Source organism: Pyrgilauda ruficollis, unplaced genomic scaffold, assembly GCF_017590135.1.
Source record: "Pyrgilauda ruficollis isolate IOZ18807 unplaced genomic scaffold, ASM1759013v1 scaffold21, whole genome shotgun sequence".
Taxonomy (NCBI): Eukaryota; Metazoa; Chordata; class Aves; order Passeriformes; family Passeridae; genus Pyrgilauda; species Pyrgilauda ruficollis.
In genome coordinates, this window is record NW_024520318.1 from 6,529,371 (window position 1) to 6,551,634 (window position 22,264).

General features: G+C 39.4%; 1 protein-coding gene across 9 annotated transcripts in view; it reads left to right on the forward strand.

Moving 5' to 3' along the window:
- PIK3CA (phosphatidylinositol-4,5-bisphosphate 3-kinase catalytic subunit alpha) overlaps nucleotides 1-19,443 on the forward strand; it is a 31,569-nt gene extending 12,126 nt beyond the window's left edge. For all 9 annotated transcript variants that reach the window (XM_041467930.1, XM_041467931.1, XM_041467925.1 and 6 more), the window contains 17 exons: nucleotides 1,192-1,437; nucleotides 2,261-2,346; nucleotides 3,838-3,943; nucleotides 4,991-5,143; nucleotides 5,248-5,382; nucleotides 6,972-7,096; nucleotides 7,458-7,539; nucleotides 7,993-8,157; nucleotides 8,710-8,813; nucleotides 9,522-9,693; nucleotides 10,018-10,124; nucleotides 10,672-10,793; nucleotides 11,314-11,392; nucleotides 12,243-12,413; nucleotides 12,641-12,758; nucleotides 12,930-13,081; nucleotides 14,238-19,443. In XM_041467930.1, the coding sequence (XP_041323864.1) occupies nucleotides 1,192-1,437; nucleotides 2,261-2,346; nucleotides 3,838-3,943; nucleotides 4,991-5,143; nucleotides 5,248-5,382; nucleotides 6,972-7,096; nucleotides 7,458-7,539; nucleotides 7,993-8,157; nucleotides 8,710-8,813; nucleotides 9,522-9,693; nucleotides 10,018-10,124; nucleotides 10,672-10,793; nucleotides 11,314-11,392; nucleotides 12,243-12,413; nucleotides 12,641-12,758; nucleotides 12,930-13,081; nucleotides 14,238-14,508 (2,394 nt within the window). In that variant the 3' untranslated portion in view covers nucleotides 14,509-19,443. The remainder of the gene's footprint in view (nucleotides 1-1,191; nucleotides 1,438-2,260; nucleotides 2,347-3,837; nucleotides 3,944-4,990; nucleotides 5,144-5,247; nucleotides 5,383-6,971; nucleotides 7,097-7,457; nucleotides 7,540-7,992; nucleotides 8,158-8,709; nucleotides 8,814-9,521; nucleotides 9,694-10,017; nucleotides 10,125-10,671; nucleotides 10,794-11,313; nucleotides 11,393-12,242; nucleotides 12,414-12,640; nucleotides 12,759-12,929; nucleotides 13,082-14,237) is intronic.
- Nucleotides 19,444-22,264: the final 2,821 nt, after the last annotated feature.

Sequence of the window (22,264 nt, forward strand, 5' to 3'; positions counted from 1 at the left end):
GTGCTGATGTAATAAAACAGGAAATTTGATCAGATTGTAAATTATGAAACAGCCGTTTCTACTTTAAATCCTGTCCTAAAGGGGTGGTAAAAGAGAAAACTGTTTTCCTGTTACAGCTTTTTCATTACTTTAATAAGATAAAAAATGTAGATTTCCAGCACTGCAGAAATCATTGCTGAGTCTTCCTTCTGTCTGTCCTTCACTGCCTGGGTTTGTTAGTGCTGGGAGTGTGAAAGAACATGGGACAGAGGAACATCTGAGCAGCTCTCTCTGGAGCACACGTTACCCTGTAGATTTCCTGGCAGGCTGCTGCTGCTGCCTCTTGGAGGAATGTATTGTAATAAGCTGCTCCCATTCCTTTGACTAGAATGGTTGACAATCTGATCTTCAGAGCAGTGGAGGAGAGAAGGAGGGGTGGGGTATCCTGAATAATGGGAAAAGCATCTCTGTACTCTGGGAGCTGGGGAACAAGTGCAGGCATACATGAATAATTTTGCAGAGTCATCTGAAGATCAAACACCAGACCTATTTGATCTAGCGTGGTTTCTTCAGAAGCATCTGGTCTGCCTTTGCTGTGCCCCAGCAGAGCCTGCTCATTAACTCCAGGCTGGACCTGTCCTAACACACTGTTTTGTGGTAGTGTTGCCAGACTAAATGCTCTCAGCACTCAGACCTGAATGGACAGGTGAAGTGTGTCAGGATCAGTGCTGAGCATAAGGTAATGAGCACACCTGAGCCAAAAATGAGCTTGTCTGCTGCTTCCCTTGTGCTCCCTGCCTGGGACTGGCACTGTCAGTCACCTATGCTACACTGCAGGCTGGTACAGCCCCTGCTGCTCCACAACAGCTCAGTTGCTTCCAGAAGCAGCTGAAATCCATCTGCTCTGTGCTGCACTGTGCTGGGGCTGAGAAGCTCTACAAGAAACCTGGCTGGTGTTTTTTTCAGCTCCCATCTCTCTCTCCAGTTCAGCCTTCCATTGTTGCAGATGTTCACATCTCAGAGCCATGAGGTGTGGCTGTGTGACCCTACCCAACAACTGCTGGATGCTGTACCTGCTATCACTGTGCAGGGTGTGCGTGCAGGACACAACAAGCTCTTCCACTTTCCTGTCTCCCCAAGTATCTTTGTAGGCTCCCATTACCAAGAGTGTGGGCTTTGAAAAGACACAGCACTTTGGTTGTTTCCTTGCAGTACATAAGGAGCTGCATCATGCTTGGGCGCATGCCCAACCTGATGCTGATGGCCAAGGAGAGCCTGTACACGCAGCTGCCCCTGGACACCTTCACCATGCCATCCTACTCCCGGCGCATCTCCACCGCCACGCCCTACATGAACGGAGAGGCCACCACCAAATCCCTCTGGACTATCAACAGTGCTCTCAGAATAAGGATCCTCTGTGCTACCTATGTAAATGTGAACATTAGAGACATAGATAAGGTATGGCATCGCTCGTGGCTTTGCAGCAGCTCGTGGTTTCCCTCCTGAGTGTTTTCTTTTGGCATTGGAAAATTGTTATTTAACACGTTAGAAAATGATACCACTCTTTTACTTAAATTGAAGTATTTAATTCTAAAGAGCCACACCCATGTTTTAGCATCTGGAAACTTTTCTATACTGCTTAAAAAGTGTGAGTTGTGGTAGTTAGCTAAATATTCTGCCTGGTAGGAGCAGGACTCAGTTTGCACAGCACTTCAGCAGAGATTGTAATGGATAGAAAAAGAAATGTTATCTGTCTTCTAAGTAATTATGTTTAAGAACGTATTACAGTAACTGAGAGTGCTTTTGATGAGGGCATGCTGTCTTTGTTTATGGAAATAAAGGTGTCGGGTAGTAGGGGGCAAAAAGCAGGTGTAGTGTTCAATTCCACTGAAGACATCTACAACCCTGACTCTCTTTTCTTGGAATTCCTTTCACAACGCCTTGGCACAAAAAGAATGGAGAGTAAATTCCAGGGGTGGTTTTTTTAGTGTTCATTTCAAGTTTGTTACTGTATTTTTTAAGAACTAGTTTTGCGATTAGTGAGGAGAAAGACCAAAACGCTTTTTCTAGAAGGATATGCTTATAAACTGTGCTGTACACCCAAGAGAGTGTGAATTAATTTGGGGAGTGGTGGAGCTGTTTGGTTTTTAGTTTTGGTTTTGTTTTTGTTTTGTTACTGAAAATGAAAGGATGGTGTGTTGTAATCATGGTATGTGTTGACTGCAACGAAAACATTTGTTTACAGTAACATTTCAAAGACTAATATGGGTGTTGTTTTCAGATCTATGTTAGGACAGGTATCTACCATGGAGGGGAACCTTTGTGTGACAATGTGAATACTCAGAGGGTACCTTGTTCTAATCCCAGGTAAGATGAATACCTGAGTGACTGTAGAGAACCTGACTTTTAGGGCATCATAAATGACAGCACTGAAGGAGTAAAGGCTTGACTTAGGCATTACTCAGGTAGAGCTCTTTGCTGGGAATCCTTTACCTGAAGTTTTATAAAAATATATTACATAACCCTAGAGATATATATAAATAGCATTAATTTAATTCAAACACAAGCATTTTGTCTTGCACATAATAGTATATTATAGAATATATTTTCAGGATGTTTGACAAACCATCAGTATTACCTGGAAAAAATTAATCACCTGACTTAAAAGTGCAAAGAGAAGTTTTATATGAGCTTATATAAACATTAGGGACATCTTTTAGCCACCTGTTCTCATAACTGTAACTAATGAAGAGGTGTGAAATTTCAGCACCTGCTAAGATTAGATACAAAGTATATGTGCAGAAGTAATTCTTTGCTTGCATTTTCTGACTTCATGTCTTTAATAATAATTTTTGAAACTCTTACTTTTATCTGTACATTTTCTATGAATATGATTAGGTTTTATAATTAAAGGACTAATAATATACATAGTTGGTGAAAAATAGGCTCTCCTTCTGAGTTGCCCCAAATACTACTGTACTTGAGCTGATAATTTCAACTATTTTAGAGATAAAAATCTTGGAAAGGTGGTGAAGGTTATGCATTAAAATCATGGATATGGTCACACAGATCTGTATTATATGAAATGAACACATAAGAAAAGTTAATTAAAGTTTATCTGCCAATTTCTTTATTCTTAGAGAAGGGCTTTCACAGTTATTTCTTTGTAAAATTGCTTTCAGTAGCTACAGATACATTGAAAAATTAATGCTGTCCTTGGAAGCTGCTTTCTCTTTCAACTGAGAAAATTCTGTATGACACTCTGCTTAGGGGGAGAAACTGGATCAGAAGTTCCTCTTCAAAAGCACAGTTCTACCAACTGAGAGATAAATTCTGCTTAGAGAAGTTCATGAAAACAAAATCAACTGTTCCTGTAGAACCAATCTGTGCTATTATTACTATAGTATAGTAAATAGAAAAATATTTGACTTGGGAATGTTGCTTTGGGTTTCCATGTTCTATTCCCATCTTGCAGATATCTTTTTATGTTCCAACAGTTGAAGTTTAGCTTGGTTTTGAAAGCTCTTTTTCCCTGTTGACTTTTTCCCCTGAAGGGAAATCTCTTTCACAAGCTAAACCTTACATCAGTGTAGCATATATGCAAATTCATTATCTTTTGGTTGCAGCAATTGAACCTAACATGGCTTTTTAAACAGTGTTGGGGCTAGAAGACTGCTGGGGAAGCTTCCATTCCCAAAAGCAGTGAATGTGGTCAAACGCATATGTGGGGGACCCTTTTTCAGTAAGAAAGTGTGCTCTGTACGCAAATACACAGTTCAGAAATATAACAAATGCCTTTTGGTGAAGTGAATGATGCCTCCTTTGACCTGGTTTAATTGTGCCTCTTGAATCCTGCAGGTGGAATGAGTGGCTGTTGTATGACATGTACATTCCTGATCTCCCCCGCGCTGCCCGGCTCTGCCTTTCCATCTGCTCCGTTAAAGGCCGGAAGGGTGCGAAGGAGGTAAAACACCTCAAGGTTTATGGCACTGGGGAGCCAAAGCTGCTTCTGTCAGGTTTGGGAAGGTAGTTGGTAAATGCTCTCCTGGCAATGAGTCTTAGTGCAATGTTTGATTTCAATACGATTAAAATAGGGGTGTTTCTTTTATTTTGGTTTTTATTTTTTGTGTATTTGGAAATCAAACAACTCAATAGAAAGCTTATCAGTTCAGCACTGTAAGTTGTGCTTATACTGCATTGCCAGACATGAAGACCAGTGTTAGTGTTTTGAGGTGGAAGTGCTTTTAAAATTAATTTTCAATACCCATGTTACTAACCTATCTATTTTTAAAGGACAATATTTGTACCTTTAGAGTTGAATTTTCAAATAAAGGAATTTTGTACTCCTTTAGCATTTAATGCAAGACCTCAAATAGTAATTTTTAAGAATCTACATGCAACATTTAATTTTTAGCCAGCAGCATCATTGCATTGTGGGTTTGAGGGTGTTTGTCTATGAATAGGTCTGTGAACCTTACAGAGTAATTAGGGTAAGAAGGGATCCTAAATGATCATCCAGTTCCACCCCCTTTCCACTAGCCCAGGGTGCTCCAAGCTCCATCCAACCTGGCCTTGAACACTTCCAGGAATGGGGAAGCCACAGCTTCTCTGGGCAACCTGTGCCAGTGTCTGGCTACTCTTGTCATAGACAACCACATTTCTTTTGTCCAATCTAAAAATATTGGCCTCAAGTTTGAAACTGCTGCCCCTTGTTCTGTCACTACAGGACTTGGTAAAAAATCTCTTGTCAGAAAAACTTTTTTCATCATCCTGACTTAGTCTGGTGTGAGGAAGATATGTGCATGTGTTTACAATTCTTTTAGCATCAGTTTCTTAAAGGACTGCTATGACAGCCATTCCTAGAAAAACATGGTAAAGCTTCCACAACTTGCTTTCTGCTAATCTGGGAATGTAACAACTTGATCTGGGGTGAAAATGTTGTTTCTCCTGACTCGCTCTGCAGTAATCCATAGATGACTCTGAAAAAAAATCATATTTTAATCTCTTTAAGGAGCACTGTCCATTGGCTTGGGGAAATATAAACATGTTCGATTACACAGACACTCTGGTATCTGGGAAAATGGCTTTGAATCTTTGGGCAGTACCTCATGGGCTGGAGGATTTGTTGAATCCTATTGGTGTTACTGGATCAAATCCAAATAAGGTATTTGCATGCCAGCTTCCCCCTTAAGAGTGCATTTTCAAAATATGCTTTATTCTGGTTGCTGTCATTCAGCAGAAAAAGTAATTTGAATTCCCTTGACCTAGGAAACTCCATGCTTAGAGCTGGAATTTGATTGGTTTAGCAACCCTGTAAAGTTTCCAGATATGACAGTGATTGAAGAACACGCAAACTGGACAATTTCACGGGAACTGGGATTCAACTACAGCTATGCAGGGCAGGTAAGGCAAACTCCCCCTCCAGGATTAGCTAGTCAAATATGAAAGCATTATTTACTACTTTCTTTTACTCAGTGTATCAGTGACAAAACATCTTTTTTTACATCATTTATTGTAAAATCAAAAAATCAAATTTTTGCTGTATGTTTGGTGAAATGGGCAATATATTCTCCTTTCTATATATTACTAGTAAAGTGATCTAATGCTTCACTGACCAACCAAAACACTCCAAAGAGAAACTGTTTTACTGTGTTTTTGACATTTTTGTCCTCTAATTCGGGTGTTAAACTACTTAGTTTAACTTTTTAAAAGTTGCAATTCTCCTTCAATGATACTGTTTTTCTTTGTTGTAGTTTCATGTTTATAGTTAGGCTTTCCTGTGTAACCCAAAGGGGCTTAGAACTCTTTCCTGTCTGTTTTATGGGGTAGTTATGACCACAAGAAAAGGGAATTTTAAGGGAATTGATGGACATACACATGGGTGTAGTCCTTTATCTCACTTTTTCCACAAACAGAACTTGTGCATAAAAATTGGCTTTTTGGTGAGGTTTGGAGCTTTCTTCAAAGCACTTTTTTGGATGATGAAAAGAAGTGAAAACAGAAAAGCAGTAAAGCCAAGCCTATGAAATTGGTTGGTGTGTTTTGCATTTTCTTCTGGAGGCTGGTTCAAAGCCTTGGGTTTGCCCAAGGAGCTCTGTGTGAAGAGCCCTGTGGTGGGAGTTCGGCTGTGCCAGGGAGCATGGAGGTGGCAGGAGCTTCCAGAGTGGGAATTCCAGGGCTGTTTGCAGCAGTCCTGTCCCGTGTATCCTGAACAGCAAGCTGTGGGCATTGGATTTCTCTTGATGCTCAGCAGGATGTCCATCATTGAGCAGCATTTCTGCTGTTTATACTGTGACTGAGCATAACAGGGTCTTAATAAATGCTTGAGGACAGTTGTCTTCTTGGTAAATAACATTCCTCAACCTCTTACCTGGGCTTCTGTACTCTAGCTCATTGTTTGTTCCATCTGACACAAAGAAAAAAGGGTGAGGAGGATAAACTCACTTCACTGACAACATAGTTAATTTCTGCTTGTAGCAGTTCTGTTTTCTGTGCTCTTTGGGGCAAGTCTTACACTAATTGTGATTTACTATTTTCCATCTTCCTGTTCCTCAGGCATTTCTACAGCATTCTACCCCTTATTTACCTGTTTTCATCCCCCATGTTCTGCTTTTTTAGCTCCAAATCCTTTTCACTCCTTTCAGCAACCCTCAGCAATCTCAAGCTGGGGTTAGAAATGACCAGTCTCACTTTGTGCTGCATTGTGTCATTCATCAGATGTCAACTGCTGCTATTTCTCCACACAGCTGATTTAGTTGAAATGTGCCTCTTCTTGTGCCAGCAGTGACTAAAAGCAGTTGTGGAGATCAAAGGCCTAGTCTTTCATCTTCTTTCTAAATTTTAAGCTCTGTTATAACAAGTGAATGCAGCAAGATAGTATTGCATGACACAGGCTGTAGTGGTTGCTGTGCTGTTCAAATACTGTATTTCACGTGTGTGGTTTGGCAATAGAAGGAGTTGTGTGAAGGGCTAAAGTGCCACTGTCTCTGCAGAGTAACAGAATAGCTCGGGATAGTGAATTAACAGAGAGTGACAAGGAGCAACTGCGAGCCATTTGTACCCGAGACCCTTTGTCTGAAATCACTGAGCAAGAGAAGGACTTCCTCTGGAGACACAGGTATTGCAAATCAAAAACCAAACCAAAGAAAAAACCTTCTTGGCATAATCAAACTTCACCCCATTCATTCCAAATTTGTCATGGGTTTTGCTCCCTTTTCTTCTGTGCTGAGGAGTTGATGTTTTAGACAAGGCTTGTGAAGTGTTCTGCATTGTGTGGTTTGATTATAATCCTGTGGAGAAAAGTAAGTTGTTGAGTGAGTTCCCATTTTCCTTATTACTGCAATTTTACCTGCATGGAAAGGTCCTGAGAGCACCTTGCTGGAAAAGGAAGAAAAAGGTGCAAGGCTATGGGGACATGATGGTTATGAAAGCAAAAGTGTTGTTTAGTACATGCAACTTTTCTTTTTCCTCTTTTGCAGACACTATTGTGTGAATACTCCAGAAATTCTACCCAAATTACTTTTGTCTGTCAAGTGGAATTCTAGAGATGAAGTGGCCCAGGTAATATAAAGCACTGAAGAAGTGTTAGATTTTTGAAGAAGCTTTAAAATTCTATTTTAAAGAAAACTTATGGAAGTTAAAAGCATGTTATGTGTGCATGATACATTGAATGAATAGTTGGAGTTGCCACTATGATTGACAGGTGTCTCTGGTCCATAGTTCTTGTTCTTTAGCTCAGTTTGGTCTTAAGGTTTCCTCTTGGTGTCATTACTCAAATCCCTCTGATGTTGCCAACTTGTCAATTACAGTTAAATGTGAGGTTTTGTTTTAATTCTTTTTAGAGTAGATAGAAAAACAAAGTCAACTAATACCAGACTGTTGATTGAGAGGACCAGCAATTAAACAGCTTCTACACAGATGCAGTTTGTCTGACAATGCCTTCTAATGGCTGTGTGTTACAGCTTCTTCCTGACCAGTGCAGAGGTGTAACGTGCTTGTTCTTCTTGCCCACAGATGTACTGCTTGGTGAAGGACTGGCCCTCAATCAAGCCAGAGCAGGCCATGGAGCTGCTGGACTGCAATTACCCAGACCCCATGGTGCGAGCCTTTGCAGTTCGGTGTCTGGAGAAGTCCCTGACTGATGACAAACTGTCTCAGTACCTAATCCAGCTGGTACAGGTACTGAGCATATTCTGGCATGTTTGTTGTCTTGTGTATGTCCAATGATCACATTAAAACACAGCAAAAGTTAAGTTGTTGTGAAAAGAAGGTCATCGTGTTTGCTTTGCAGATTATTTAGGAGGAGAGGAAATGTTAATTTTTCTGTAGTGCTGTGGTTTTGCTTGTTGGTACTAAATGCCAGCATTCTGCAGAGATGCAAAACTGTTCCACCAACTGGAACAAGCAGCTATTTCAGCTGTCCTGACATATGGGAAAGGATAAGCAGAAGCATCTTCTCAAAATTTTGAGCAAGTTGAGGCTAAAATATTTGGTAACAGTAAAGCAAGCATCAGATGGTAAGTTCCTGAAATAGAGGCAGCCAGTGAACAGTTGGCATATATTGTTCAAAGCCTAACACATGCAAATATTAATACCAAGATCAGTCATTCCAGAAAAAAAAAAAAGTGAAACATAGATGGCTTTTTATTTAACTGCCTTTAATCTGTATGTTGTTCATAGAAATAATAGCTACATCTGATTTTTTAAATTTTTCTCTTTATTTTTAACTAGGTTCTGAAATATGAGCAGTATTTAGATAATCAGCTTGTGAGATTTTTACTCAAGAAGGCACTGACCAATCAAAGGATAGGACACTTCTTCTTTTGGCATTTAAAGTAAGCTTATTATCATGTTAAGGGGTGGTGGGTTTCCTATTAGCTCTAAACAATTAGTTGTTCTGAAGCATTGACATACTAAATGTCCTTTCTTAGAAAAATGTTACCACTTTATATAAGGATTGGGTTATATTGGTTAAGCATTTAAATATGTAGTTTGGTGACAGAAATCATGCCTTGCAGTTTCAAAAGCTACTTAATAGTACTTGGATTTGTACTTCTTTTTATCTAATGATGTTTATTCTGGAAACAAGGTAGTCTGAGACTGCTGAAAGCCTCCCATATTGTTAGCTGCCTGATGCCCCATCAATTTTTCCAGAAAACTTTACAAATATATGAGGCCTAAAGAAAGCCACCCAATTCAACAAGGTAAAGCTTTGAAAAAGACTAGTAAAAATTTTATTTTTACTTCCTTATTAAAGGCTTCTGATAGAGCTTGATAGCTCAATCTGCAACATATTGGGTTGTAGCTAGAGGTCACCTAAAAGTTCTGTTCTAAGCTGGTGTAATCAGACCAGAAATAGAAGCAAGGCATCTTTGCTGTACTCTCAGTTTTCTACTTGCCTCGGTGTCATCAAGGATAGGGGAGGGGATTGTTTGAGGGGATGTATTTTAGGACTCTATGAAGATGTCACAAGTACAGCTTCATTTTTGGCACCTCTAAGTGGTCTTGTCTCTAAGCTGTAACTCTTCTTCCTTCCTGTGTAGGTCTGAAATGCACAACAAAACTGTCAGTCAGAGGTTTGGTTTACTTCTGGAGTCCTACTGTCGAGCGTGTGGAATGTACCTGAAGCACCTGAGCAGGCAGGTGGAGGCCATGGAGAAGTTGATTAACCTCACAGATATTCTCAAGCAGGAAAAAAAGGATGAGACCCAGAAGGTATCAAAAGCTGTCCTTATCTCAAAACTGCTGCTGTCACAGGAATTACTTAGAACTGTTCTATTTGATCAACGGGGAAAGTGTTAATGCTAATTTCAGTAATGCTGTGTTTCCTGGGGAGCTGCAGTATTTTCTGTGCAATGCCATTGTCTAGCTCTCAAGGCAACAGAACTAAAGTTAAAGGTTTCACTTTGTATAATATGTAGCTGAGCTGTACTTACATTAGAACTGTGCAAAACCATGCTTGAAAACCAAAGCTAAAATCTGATACCTTCATTTACATGTAAACACTGTTCTCAAGACCTGAATGTGCTTATTGATCAGGTACAGATGAAGTTTCTTGTTGAACAAATGAGACGGCCAGATTTCATGGATGCCTTGCAAGGTTTTATCTCTCCTCTTAATCCTGCCCATCAACTGGGAAACCTTCGGTATTGTATCAGTTTTGAAGTTTGTTTAGATGCTTCAGTAAATGTTTAGTAATGGTAATAATAACAGTGTTGAGGTTGACTGTTAACTTAGTAAATGTCAGTATTTTCAAAGTGCACTGAATAGAATTTGTAGCAGAGTAATCCATAAAGAGTAGAGTCATTTCAATCTAATGGTTTAACAAACCAGGGAACAACACGACCTTCAGTTGTACCTTTAAGGTGCCAGGAACTTCAGTCCTTTTTCCAGTTGTCATCCTTTTTCTTTCAGTCCTTCAGTCCTTTTTCCAGGAGCTCATCTTGCCAAAGGAATATTTACAATATTCCCTTACAACACAACTCTTCTGTTGGTCTTAGCAAATGGTTAATGTAGCACATACTAATTTAAGTTTGAGTCTGAAATGAAAATGGTGCATTGTCAGTTATCTTTGCATCTTTAATTTGGTGCTGGTTCAGAGTTTGACCAAAACAGGGAGAACTTAGCAGTATTAGAGAAATATGGTATAAGAATCAAATTATGCCTATTTCATAGAAATCTTATCTCTTTTAGGCTTGAGGAGTGCAGGATAATGTCATCTGCAAAAAGGCCGCTGTGGTTGAACTGGGAAAACCCAGATATTATGTCTGAATTGTTATTTCAGAACAATGAGATAATATTTAAAAATGGAGATGGTAAGGAAAGATAAGTGTAATTCAAAAGCTACATACCTGTTTATTTTCCTAACCTTTTACTTAGTGTTTTTTATAAGCTTATAAAGTACATATATTTAAAAAAAAATCAGCTGAGAAAAGCTATTTTCTTTTCCAGAAAAATTAAGCATAGACAGATAATTATTTATCTCAGTAAAATACAAATTTTATATGTTCTAAGATGCTCAGTCTGTCAAGGTGGAACACAATACTGTTTAATATTTGTTCTTTTTAATTGTAAATGTCTTCAAGATATTACAGATGTGTAAACTGTGATTCCATTTTCCTGGTTTTAGTGTATGTTTTTAAAATCACCACCACAAGTTTATATTCATTTTTTACTATTTAAAACCTGCTTTTCTCTACTGAGGGAACAAAATCTGCACAAAACTGTGCAAGCCTTATTATCTTTAGATGCATTTAGGCATAGTTTTGGGGGGAAAAGGAAAATAAGATTCTGGTGTTACAAAATTTGCAAATTTAATGTATTTGACTATTTCAGACTTGCGTCAGGACATGCTGACACTTCAGATAATTCGAATTATGGAAAACATCTGGCAAAATCAGGGTCTTGATCTTCGGTAAGCAGTAGAGGTCATTCCCAAGTAATGCTGATCTTAATGGTTTTGGCATTGGTTTGTTCCCAGAGATTGCTTCTGTTTTCCCAAGGGTAATAAATGAAATGCTATAAATAGACATTTTAGTGCACGTCAGAGCAATATTTAATTTTTTTTGGTTAACTAAACTACTGGATTTTATAAACCTAAGATCATATTTGAAAAATACTTAATTCTCATTCAGGTGGGTCTGAGTGAGCTATGTACAAGGAATGGATACAGGAGCCAAGGCGCAGTAGCCGCACCAAGTGATTGTGTCTGTAGGTTTGGCTTTGAACAAGGTGCCAAACCCTCAGCCCTGCTGAGCAATGACTCTTTGTAGCTGGTATCTTCAGTCCACACAGTAGATATTGCCCAGTCTGTGTGAGGTTCTCCACCTCCAGACAGTCTGTGGGTGCAGCAGCTTCTGCCAGGCACTCAGGATAAACTCTTCTGCTTCTGGAAAACTGTTCCTAGACAGGTTACACCTTCAAATTGGTGTTTGCTGTGTGGTATGTTTTTAGGTGGGAACAAAGGAGCTGCCTGTGCACTGTGTAGAAACCCCCAGTTTTCATTTCCTTATCTGGACAAAAAGACCTGTTGGTTTATGTTTTCTCTCATGGGTCACAGTTTTGTCTCCAGTGCTGTAACGAGTGGCAGAATTAAGCCTTTGTCCAAGAATGGTTTGCAGAATGGTTACAGTTCCCCATGTCTTAAAGAGCAGCCAGATAGAGGAATCTGCAAAAATACATCCTCTCCCACTTCTTGCCACCATTCTCTATAAAGGAAGGAAAAAAAAAAACAAACAAGAAAACAATGAACCTTTGTCTTCCAGGATGTTGCCCTATGGTTGTTTGTCAATCGGTGACTGTGTGGGACTCATCGAGGTGGTCAGGAGCTCTCACACCATCATGCAGATTCAGTGTAAAGGAGGCTTAAAAGGAGCACTGCAGTTCAACAGCCATACATTGCACCAGTGGCTCAAGGACAAGAACAAAGGAGACATGTGAGATTCCCTGTCACCTGTTTTTCTTGGCCATATGCTTCTTTTTGATGGAAACTTCAAGATAACTAAAGTTCATCAAGTGGGAGATTATGTCCATAATTATGTCCATCTGGTTATGGTTTTGTTTTCTTTTTATCTGTCCTTGTTTGCTTTTTTGCAAATGAAAAATGTGCACTTCTGTGTTACTGGAATATCTGAGGAAAGTGTCTCCTTTTTTGTTGGAATAGGTATGATGCAGCTATTGACCTGTTTACACGTTCTTGTGCTGGCTACTGTGTTGCCACCTTTATCCTGGGCATTGGTGATCGCCACAACAGTAACATCATGGTCAAAGATGATGGACAAGTAAGAGGTGTTTTCTAAAATCATACCCTAAGGTCATCCTCACTTTGGTATGAGTTTTTTTGAAAAAAAAAAAAAAAATTCTACTGGAACTATAAGTAAATGATCCATTTTACTGTGACTTCATTTAAACAAGGAATTATTAATCTTAAAATACTTTTCTGTCTTTCCAAGCTGTTTCACATTGACTTTGGGCACTTCCTCGATCACAAGAAGAAAAAATTTGGTTACAAAAGAGAGCGTGTGCCATTTGTCTTAACACAAGACTTCTTAATAGTGATTAGTAAAGGAGCCCAAGAATGTACCAAAACGAGGGAGTTTGAAAGGTGAGCTTTCTTTTATGCATTTAACCTCCAGAGTGTTTTGTACCTAAAATGCACTTTACTACTGGTGGCCTTTAATAATTAGATATTTTAACTGAACAGTAGTATTTTAATTGGCTTGCAGTGGGAATGTTCTAGTTCTTCAGTTGAAGATCAGCCATCCACTTGTAAGTCAGTGTCTTAGTCTTAGCACTTACATGACCTTTGGTCCATGAAATCTCATTTGAGATTTGCAGGGTCAGCATACATGTGAATAAAGATGGTAATTTTTCAAACACCTGAAATTTCTTTGACTTTACACTTAAAATCCTCTTGAGATGGCAGAACTGCAGCTACTCAGAATTCTTAAATGTTGGGTGTTGTGTGCATCAGAGCCTTGCTGATCATCCAGCCATTCTCTCTCCTGTAGCTGCTGTGATATCAGCTCTTCAGCTGGCCTGTGTAGTTTATGACAATGGCCAGAACCTGCTGAGCAAGAACTTTAAAATAATAACAGTAAAGAAATAAATCTGTTGCTGTAGTCATTCTTAATATCTCTTTCCAGCAATCCAGTCTTTAAGAGGTTTCAATTTTAATCTTAATTTCATTATGTTGATGGCAACGGAAGACAAATTTTGAATTATAGTGTCTGTCTGAACACTGCAGTGAAGCTCTTTTGCATTTTTTCCCTTAACCTAGGTATTTCTTATCCAGTCTGATATAGTAAATGCCCTTTTTCAGTGCATTCTTCAGAGTATGTAAGGAGCTACAGCTGCTGCCCTCGTAAAACTACAGAAGAAATGCAACTCTGAAGCCAGGAAAGTGCTGATTTTAGCAGTGTATCAGGAAATACCTTTTGAAATCTGAAATGTCAATAGCAGTGGCAAAAATGACCCTGTGAGCTCACATAAATTCGTGCTGAACAGTTGTGTGAATTGCAGATGGGGTTTAAGACTACAAAGCCTGTCTTTGGATGTTGTTAGTCTGACCACTATTAATCCTTACACAAATAAACTAAGTAGGAGAATGAGTGCATCTTCTCAGCTACATTATGGTGTTTTTACTAGACTAAAACTGCTTTTTTAGTGTCTGGTTACCTGTAAAACTGTTTTGGAGCTGAAGCAGTAATATGCATCGAGTAGAGAAATGCACTGAGCTTTTTTCCCCTGGTCTCTTCCAGGTTTCAGGAGATGTGTTATAAGGCTTACCTAGCAATTCGGCAGCATGCCAATCTCTTCATCAATCTTTTCTCCATGATGCTTGGCTCAGGAATGCCAGAACTGCAGTCCTTTGATGATATTGCATACATTAGAAAGACCCTTGCATTGGACAAAACTGAGCAGGAGGCTCTTGAGTACTTCATGAAGCAAATGAATGATGCTCACCATGGTGGCTGGACAACAAAAATGGACTGGATCTTCCACACAATAAAACAACACGCTTTGAACTGAACTGACAGCAAAGAAAACAAGAACTGATACCCAGCTTTGTGGGTACTGCACTGTTAATACCCGTTAGCAGCAAAGACTGGTTGCATAGGAATTGCACAAACCATGAACAACATTAGAATTTATGGCAAGAAAAGAGATGAATTGTTCAGACAACTGTTGGAAAATAATGTAAAACAGGGTTTCAGATAGCACTAAAATGATAAACTTCAAAAATTAAGCTTTAGTACGATGTGTGCAGGGACCTCGACAAATGAGAGAGATGGGCAATCACCAAGTGTGTGAAGTTTAACAAGGGCAAGTGCCAGAATCTGCACCTGCAATGGGGCAGTCCTGGTTGTGTGTATGGGCTGGGAATGAGAGGCTGCAGAAAGGGACCTGGGGGTCCTGGTCGATGGCAAGTTGAACATGAGCCAGCAGTGCCCTGCAGCCAGGAGGGCCACCTGTGTCCTGGTGCCATCAGGCACAGCATGGCCACCTGGGCAAGGGAGGGCATTGGCCTACTCTGCTTTGCACTGGAGTGGCCTCACGTTGAATATTGTGGGCAGTTTTGGGTGCCACAGTCTAAAAAAATATTAAGCTATTAGAGAGTGTCCAAAGGAGGGCCACAAGGATGGTGAGGGGTCTGGAGGGGAAGCTGTGTGGGGAGCAGCTGAGGTCACTTGGTCTGTGCAGCCTGGAGAAGAGGAGACTGAGCTCAGACTTCATCAAGGTCTGCACCTTCCTCATGAGGGGAGGTGGAGGGGCAGGTACCAATCTCTTCTCTCTGGTGACCAGTGACAGGCCTTGAGGAAATGGCATGGAGTTGAGTCAGGGAAGGTTTAGGTTGGATATCACAAAAAGGTTTTTCACGCAGAGGGTGGTTGGGCACTGAACAGGCTGCCCAGTGAAGTGATCACAGCCCCAAGCCTGACAGAGTTCAAGGAGTGTTTGGATAATCCTCTCAGGCCCAGGGTGAGATTCCTGGTGTGTCTGTGCAGGGACAGGAGTTGGACTCTGTGATCCTTGTGGGTCCCTTCCAACTCAGCATATTCTATGATTCGTTGATTCATGTTATGCCTTAAGCTCAAAAAGGTAAACTTGGAAAAATGTTTCCTTTTCTCATTTGACAGGATAAATTAGAAGGAAAAAGAAAATAGTGCTAGTGTGAACATAAGAGTCCATCACATCTTACCTTAGATCTCGTACAGCAGGTGGAGACTCTGCTGGATTGTGAAGAACAGAAAGAGAATTCAAGTGATAGCAAATACTTAAATGCAGCATAGTTTAAAGGGAAGGAGTTTGAAGCTCAAAGATCTAAAAACATTAGTGAGAGGACAGTGCCTTTTAAATGTGCTCAGAGGCATTAACATTTGTGGGGTTTGATTTCTGGGTCCGTCATCTGCACAGTTTCTGAAAGCAGTAGGAAATAGGCCCACTCAGTATGGTGTTTCTTCTGCTCAGTATTTCTAGGGGTGCAATTCACACTTTCAAAAAGAAACTCCCTATCATCCCCAAAAACTGACTAACCTGGAAATTGAATGGTCAGAATTGGGTTTAGTGCAACAGAGAGCTGTAGTGTTCATCTTAGGTTTGCTTTAATCTAACTTGAACTGAATAGATTTTTTTCATACATGTTTTCCAGAACCTAAAGAAAGGTGAGTTATTAAAATTATTGAAAGATTATTTTTTTATAAAGGCTATTTATATAATAGGAACTATTATTAATATATATTCTTTATTTACATGATTTGTCCAATATTAACTCTCTTAATTTTGCAACCCAGTTCTATCTGTCCAAGACTCCCGTTTTCATTAACGTCACTGAAGGTGACCAGACATACTCCTAGGACCAAATTCAGCCCTAGTGAAAGAGGACACATGTACCAGTGAAGTAGTGGGAATATACCCACTAAAGCCAAAGGTGAACTTGGCCTAAGTCTCTAAAAATATTTTGGGAATCACTCTTCACATTACTGAAGTGATATGCTGGCTATTCCAAGAACGCTCATTTAAACCCTCAAAATTTGGGTCTACCATTTCTCCTCTTTCTTCCTCCTTTGGAAGTGGTTGTTGAATCCAGTAAGATACATCAGAAATAGCAATTTAGATGTTCAATATGATCAATAATTAGCAGTTCAGCAGACAGATATGTTGGCTAGCTCAAAGCATGTGGAGTTACCAAACATTTTATAGCTTTGTCTGTTTTGTGCGTGTGTGTAATATATATTTGTAAATCTAGTTGTTGTCCTTTAACACAATTATAATGTGTGCAATCAATGAAATTGGCACCATGTTTTGAAACTGTTCAGAGTATCGAGGATTTCAGATTGCCCTTATGCACAACTTCAGGTAGGACTGTTTTTCTAATTCCTAAACAGGTTTTTTTTAAAGTTAGCAAAGCCCATAATAGTTCTGTGGGTGATGTTCACCCTAACATTTTAAACTTGCTTGATTGGCAGCACTTGAATTCCAAAGGTTTGGGGCTTTTGGGGGTTCAGCTTGTTCACTTGCAAACACACACCGAGGTGCCACTCAGAAAGTGCAATACCACGTGTAATATAAAATATGCTGACAGTTGGTGTTAGACTAGAATATAAGCATATGAATAAACTGTACTTTGTGCAGGCTGTACTGATGAGGTAATGAGTGGTTGGCTTCATTTAGCAAATTGTAATATATTAAAAATGTGCAATCAATTACGTTATGAAAGACTTTGGGGATTGTAAAGCCAAGGCTTTGGTGTTTCAAGACACTTTCAAAGTCAGCATCCTGCAGCTGATCACTGCATGCATGGATACTTGATGTTGTGGGGGGAAACCTGGTTTTGTGGAAACTACAGAAGCTCTGAGAATAGTATGGGAAATGTGAAGTTTTATTTCCTTAGTTCTACAAAATATTTTGGACTAGTCCAATAGATTTCCCATTGCTCTTTTTATTGACTGTTACATATTCCTTTTTGTTCATATGAATATTTTAACTCCTGCTAAGCTTGGTTGTACTTTCTAGAGCAAAGTTACCCTTGTATTGATTACTTTGCAGTCAACACACAATAATGGTTTAGCTCTTAAAATGGGTTAGTTTCAGTTTAAGTTTAGCTCACAAAATCTGAAACCCTGTTGGCTATAATTCTTATTAACTGAGTAAAACTGTTGCACAGACATCACATTAGGTGCTATATTATCCGTATTTATCTGGTGTTGAAACAATGCTTTACCTCGTTTATGCAAGAAAAGGCCAGCCTTTTCCAGCCTGGGTGAAAAGATCAACTCAAATTTATTGGATGTTATGAAGCCAAATTTGTTTGTACTTTGCCCCTTCCTAGCCCTTCTGTAAATATGACTGTAAATGTCTTTCAGTTCAAGCACAGTATTCTGCACCCTTTTTGCCCAGACAGATGTATGAGGAGTCAGGCTCTGTTCCCAGAAGTTACTGCAATTAAATGTAGTGCATAAGCCGTGGAAGTTATTATGAGAATCGAATGGTAAAAGAAAGGAAACCTCAGAGTGGCACAGACATAATACAGTTTGGGGTAATTATAGCCTTTCAACAATTTTTTTAAAAAGTAGGAGAAGCTCCTGGGCTTCACTCAGTTCTTTGCATAACCAGGATGGGCATTTGAAAAACATTCTGCCAGTGTTTCACAGAAAACAACAATCCTTTTCTCAGCTTCAAAGTGTTGAACCCTAATTACTGTATCCTGCCACAGCAGTTCCGTGCTGATGTAACTTCACTGAGGATAGAGGAGGCACTGTTTGCTTTCCCTGGTGGAAATGAGAGGATGTCATCTGCTCCCAGTACCAGAAAGAAGATCTGCTTACAGACCATGAAAGCACTTGTAACTGAGTCCTAGATTTTTACAGAAATAGCTTGGAATTTGGCTTATTTTTAATTATTCCCACTTCATGGAGATTTGAAAATTCTCCCTTTGTTCTGGGAATCAGATGCACAAAATACTGAAGTAGTTTCTTTTGGGCTTGAAGTGAATCTGGGCACCTTGCTCCTGCAGAACTCCCTTGTAAGACTGCCAGAGCAAGGAGCCCAGGACTGGGCCATGTGTTTTGTCACAAAGCATTAGGAAATGGTGTTTTAGTGAAATAAAATTTAAAACCAGTCACTTTTTCAGCTGTGAAACTGTGTTTGATGTCGTGACAGAACAGGCTGCTCCATATTAGTTTTACTTAGAATTACATTAATTGCTTTCCTAAACATAGCAGAAGTACCTGTACTGATTTTATATATGCATACTTCTTTGTCTGAAAGGGTGCATTAGTAGTTTTTTCATAGTTGAAACAGACTTCCAGTATAATTTGAATTTTTTTTTTAAAAAGGCTTTTAAATAAAACCAAAATTGTAGATGATTTGGCATCTTGTGGAAAAGATATGAGCCTGCATATTGAGGACAATACAGAAATTACCAGGTTTATAAGAACTTTGTATGTGATGACCCTGCTGTTGGTGGTTTGGCAAGTTGTTTGTGGGTTTTTATGCCAACTTTCCTTTTTCTGTAAAGTATTAAATGCCCTTTAGTGGTCAGTAGCCCATGTTTGTTGACAATTTGAAGGTATTGTCTTTGCTTTGTCATTATATAACTGGCATGTTCAAATGTCTGTTCTTAATAGTGATTATGAATTCCTCCTGTTTTGCATGTCTGTACAGGTTGCAGACCTGGGCTGGACCCATTCAAAAAACAAATATCAGAAAAGCCACTTGAAATTACTATTTTTGTTGATGTCTTTGACATCTTGAAAATACTTCAAGTTAATGAAAATGTGTGGTATTACAGAAAGAATTGTAACTTGCTGCTTCTAGGATTTTTTTTAACTTCTTTCACTTGTTTTAGTTTTACTTGAATGGAAGAACCACACTTGTTTTTTTAAAAACACTATATAGCTGTGGATGTTGTTGCGGATTGTTGAATCCCAATTTAATTTTGCAATACATGTTTCATACAAATAATGAATTTGCATCTTTTTATTTTGTGCTGGAAGTTGTCTCAGTTTAGGTAAGGCTCTGTCCAAAATGATGTGTAGCTCACCACCCCTGCAGCTGGTGTTGGTTCAGGGTTCTTCATTGCTTAGTTTTACTTTTTTTCACATCTGTGTTAATGAAGGCAAGCCAACTGGAAACTGGCTATAGAAGTTCCCTATTTGCATACACTAACCAAACCCATAGGTGCTCTTCTCTCTGAGAAATTCTGATTTCACTTTATGCTGATACAACACTCACTTGATCAGAATCGCTCTAGATTCACAACGGCATATGAAATCAGAATTAGGCTGTATGTATATCAGAGTTGCAGATTATTTATTCCTATGATTCAGTATGAAAGGTTCCCATAAGAAGAGGAATGTTTAGTAGCAGCCCAGTTAAACACTTCGAAATATTTATTAACAATGTAGCCTTTTCAGCTCTCCAAAAGTACAGTAATCCTGTCTACAGTTTGTTTCATTCTTGACACTTCAATATTTTTGTTCCTTGATAGCGTAAATGTTTCCTCTTCCTGCTCTTTTGTAGCATACAGACTTGTTTAACCCACACTCAGGTAAAATCACTGTTCTTCATTTGCCATCTCTCATAAAGTCCATCTGAGCTTTATGGGATAGACTCTGCAAAGTCTGAGGTCTTGCTGTGTTAGTGCTCCTGACCCAAAGCCAGAGGTGAATCCCTCTGTCTCTTCTCTCTCCAACACCCCTCTGGGACATGCCCAGAGCATAAGAACATCATAAAATATTTGTAAGAGAAGATAATTGAAGCAATGTTCTGCCTGTACTTTGAAGTTAGTGTCCCCACTGGTTTTGTATGTGTGTTTTAAGTGTCCTTACTGTCACTTCTGTATGTGATGCAATATTCCTGCAGCAGAAGGAAGGCAAAAAATACACTATTCTGTCTTGATCCTTTTGAAATTCTGGTGCCTGATTCCCAGCAGTTATTAAACTGCTTTAGGAGCCATTCAATTCAGTGTAACTACATTCATTTTGTTAGGCTCCTGTTCCAGTCATAAAATCAATCACAACTAAACCTGACTTAACTGTATTGCTGAAGTTACTGAAAGCCTAATTCAGGCAGAAGCTGTATTTTCAAGAATCTTTATGTCTGTTGTAGTTTAGTTAATTCTTGTGAGCCAAAATATGGATATTCATAGTTGGAATTTCATTCTGCCTTGTTTCTTTAACTATTTTTAATCTATTTTCAGGCTTTATTAATAATGTTTAATATCGTGAATCATCAAGTGCCCCAGGCTGTCCAAAATTGTCTTACTGTTTCATTTGGGGCTGGGAAAGAAAAGGAATAGATTAATCTTCTTGTCTTATAGCAGCTGTGGTCCAAATTCTTCATTTCTCTTGTAAAGGTAAATGTGTAATTCTTTATCTGGGAGTATCATCCTTTCTCTTTTCCCCCTTGCACTTCTTCAAGTTTTAACTGTGAATATCCACTACACTATGAAAATCTACTTCCCTGGTGGAGAAAAGGGCTTTAAATATTATATGGCTGCAGTCTGAAGTCCTGGGTTTGAAATTTTTTTAAGTATTGTTGTCATTGTAAATGGCAACACAACTGCAGAACCCAATGAGGTTGGCAAAGTCCTTTGGAGTTCATTTAGCCCAGACACCTTGTTCAAAGCAGGGTCAGCAATAGAACAGGATGCCCAGGACAGGATTGCCTAGCTGGGTTTAGAGTCTGTCTAAGAAAGAAGAACCCACAGTCAATTTTTTTTTTTTCATAATGTTTATATGAAATATCTTCTACTTCATTGCCTGTTGTCCTTTCAGTGGGCACGGAGAAAAGCCTTGCCTGTCTTTCTTCCTCCCTATCAAGTATTTATGCACATTGACCAGATGCCCCATGGCTTTCTCCTTGAGGATACCAATCCCAGCCCTCTCAGCCTCCTCTCCTGTGCATCCCCTTTACAGCCCTTCATGGACCCATTGCAGGTCAGGTTTGTACTGGGAGCCCCAGTGCTGCAGGTGTGGCCTCACCAGTGCTGAGCAAGGGGCAGGGGGAAGGCTCACCTCCCTTGCCCTGCTCCCCCTGAGCCAGCTCAGGATCCTGTCAGCATTTTGGGTGAAAACAGAGCCCAGGAGGGTGTCAGCTCTCCATGCTCCTGTGTGACTTCATTGAAGCTGGGAGCAGCTACCTGTCTGCATCAAAGGGAAAGTAAAAACCCCCACCAGTGCTTCAATTATCTTTTAAAAATGAGACAATTACCTTTGAAATAACCACTACTGGGGCAGGGGGGGATGTTACCATGTGTGTGTCATTCTGTGATAAAGGTCTGTGGTAAAGTAGGTAGAAAGCAAGACATTTTTAGTAATAATGGGCCAAAAAGTATTTAAGATGCAGCAAGATGCATGTGTTGTCATACTGAGAATAGTCTTGCAGTACTTTAAATAAAAAAACACAACCCCTTTTTTAATCCTTCTGCTGTGCTACTCAAGTAACAAAAGTTTGGCCTATGATACTTATTGTAGTTCATGTTCATGGGAAACTGTAAAAAGTCTGCTTTTTATTTATCTTCGCGGTCTGTATCATGCTGTTTATTAAAAAAAACCCCTACTTTTGTTTGGTTTTTATCACACTTTTGAGTGTTAATGTATATACTAACAACTAAATTAAAATGATATGGTTGGTACACCTGTGAATTCTGAAGCGAGAATTTAAGGAATATTCAGTCTTGGTGTGTGATTTGGTGTTGCAGCTCTGCCTTTGAAAAAGGCTAGAAGAAAGGAAATGGAAATTGCATAGCGCAGTTAATTTGGGGGGAACAGAAATAGAATTT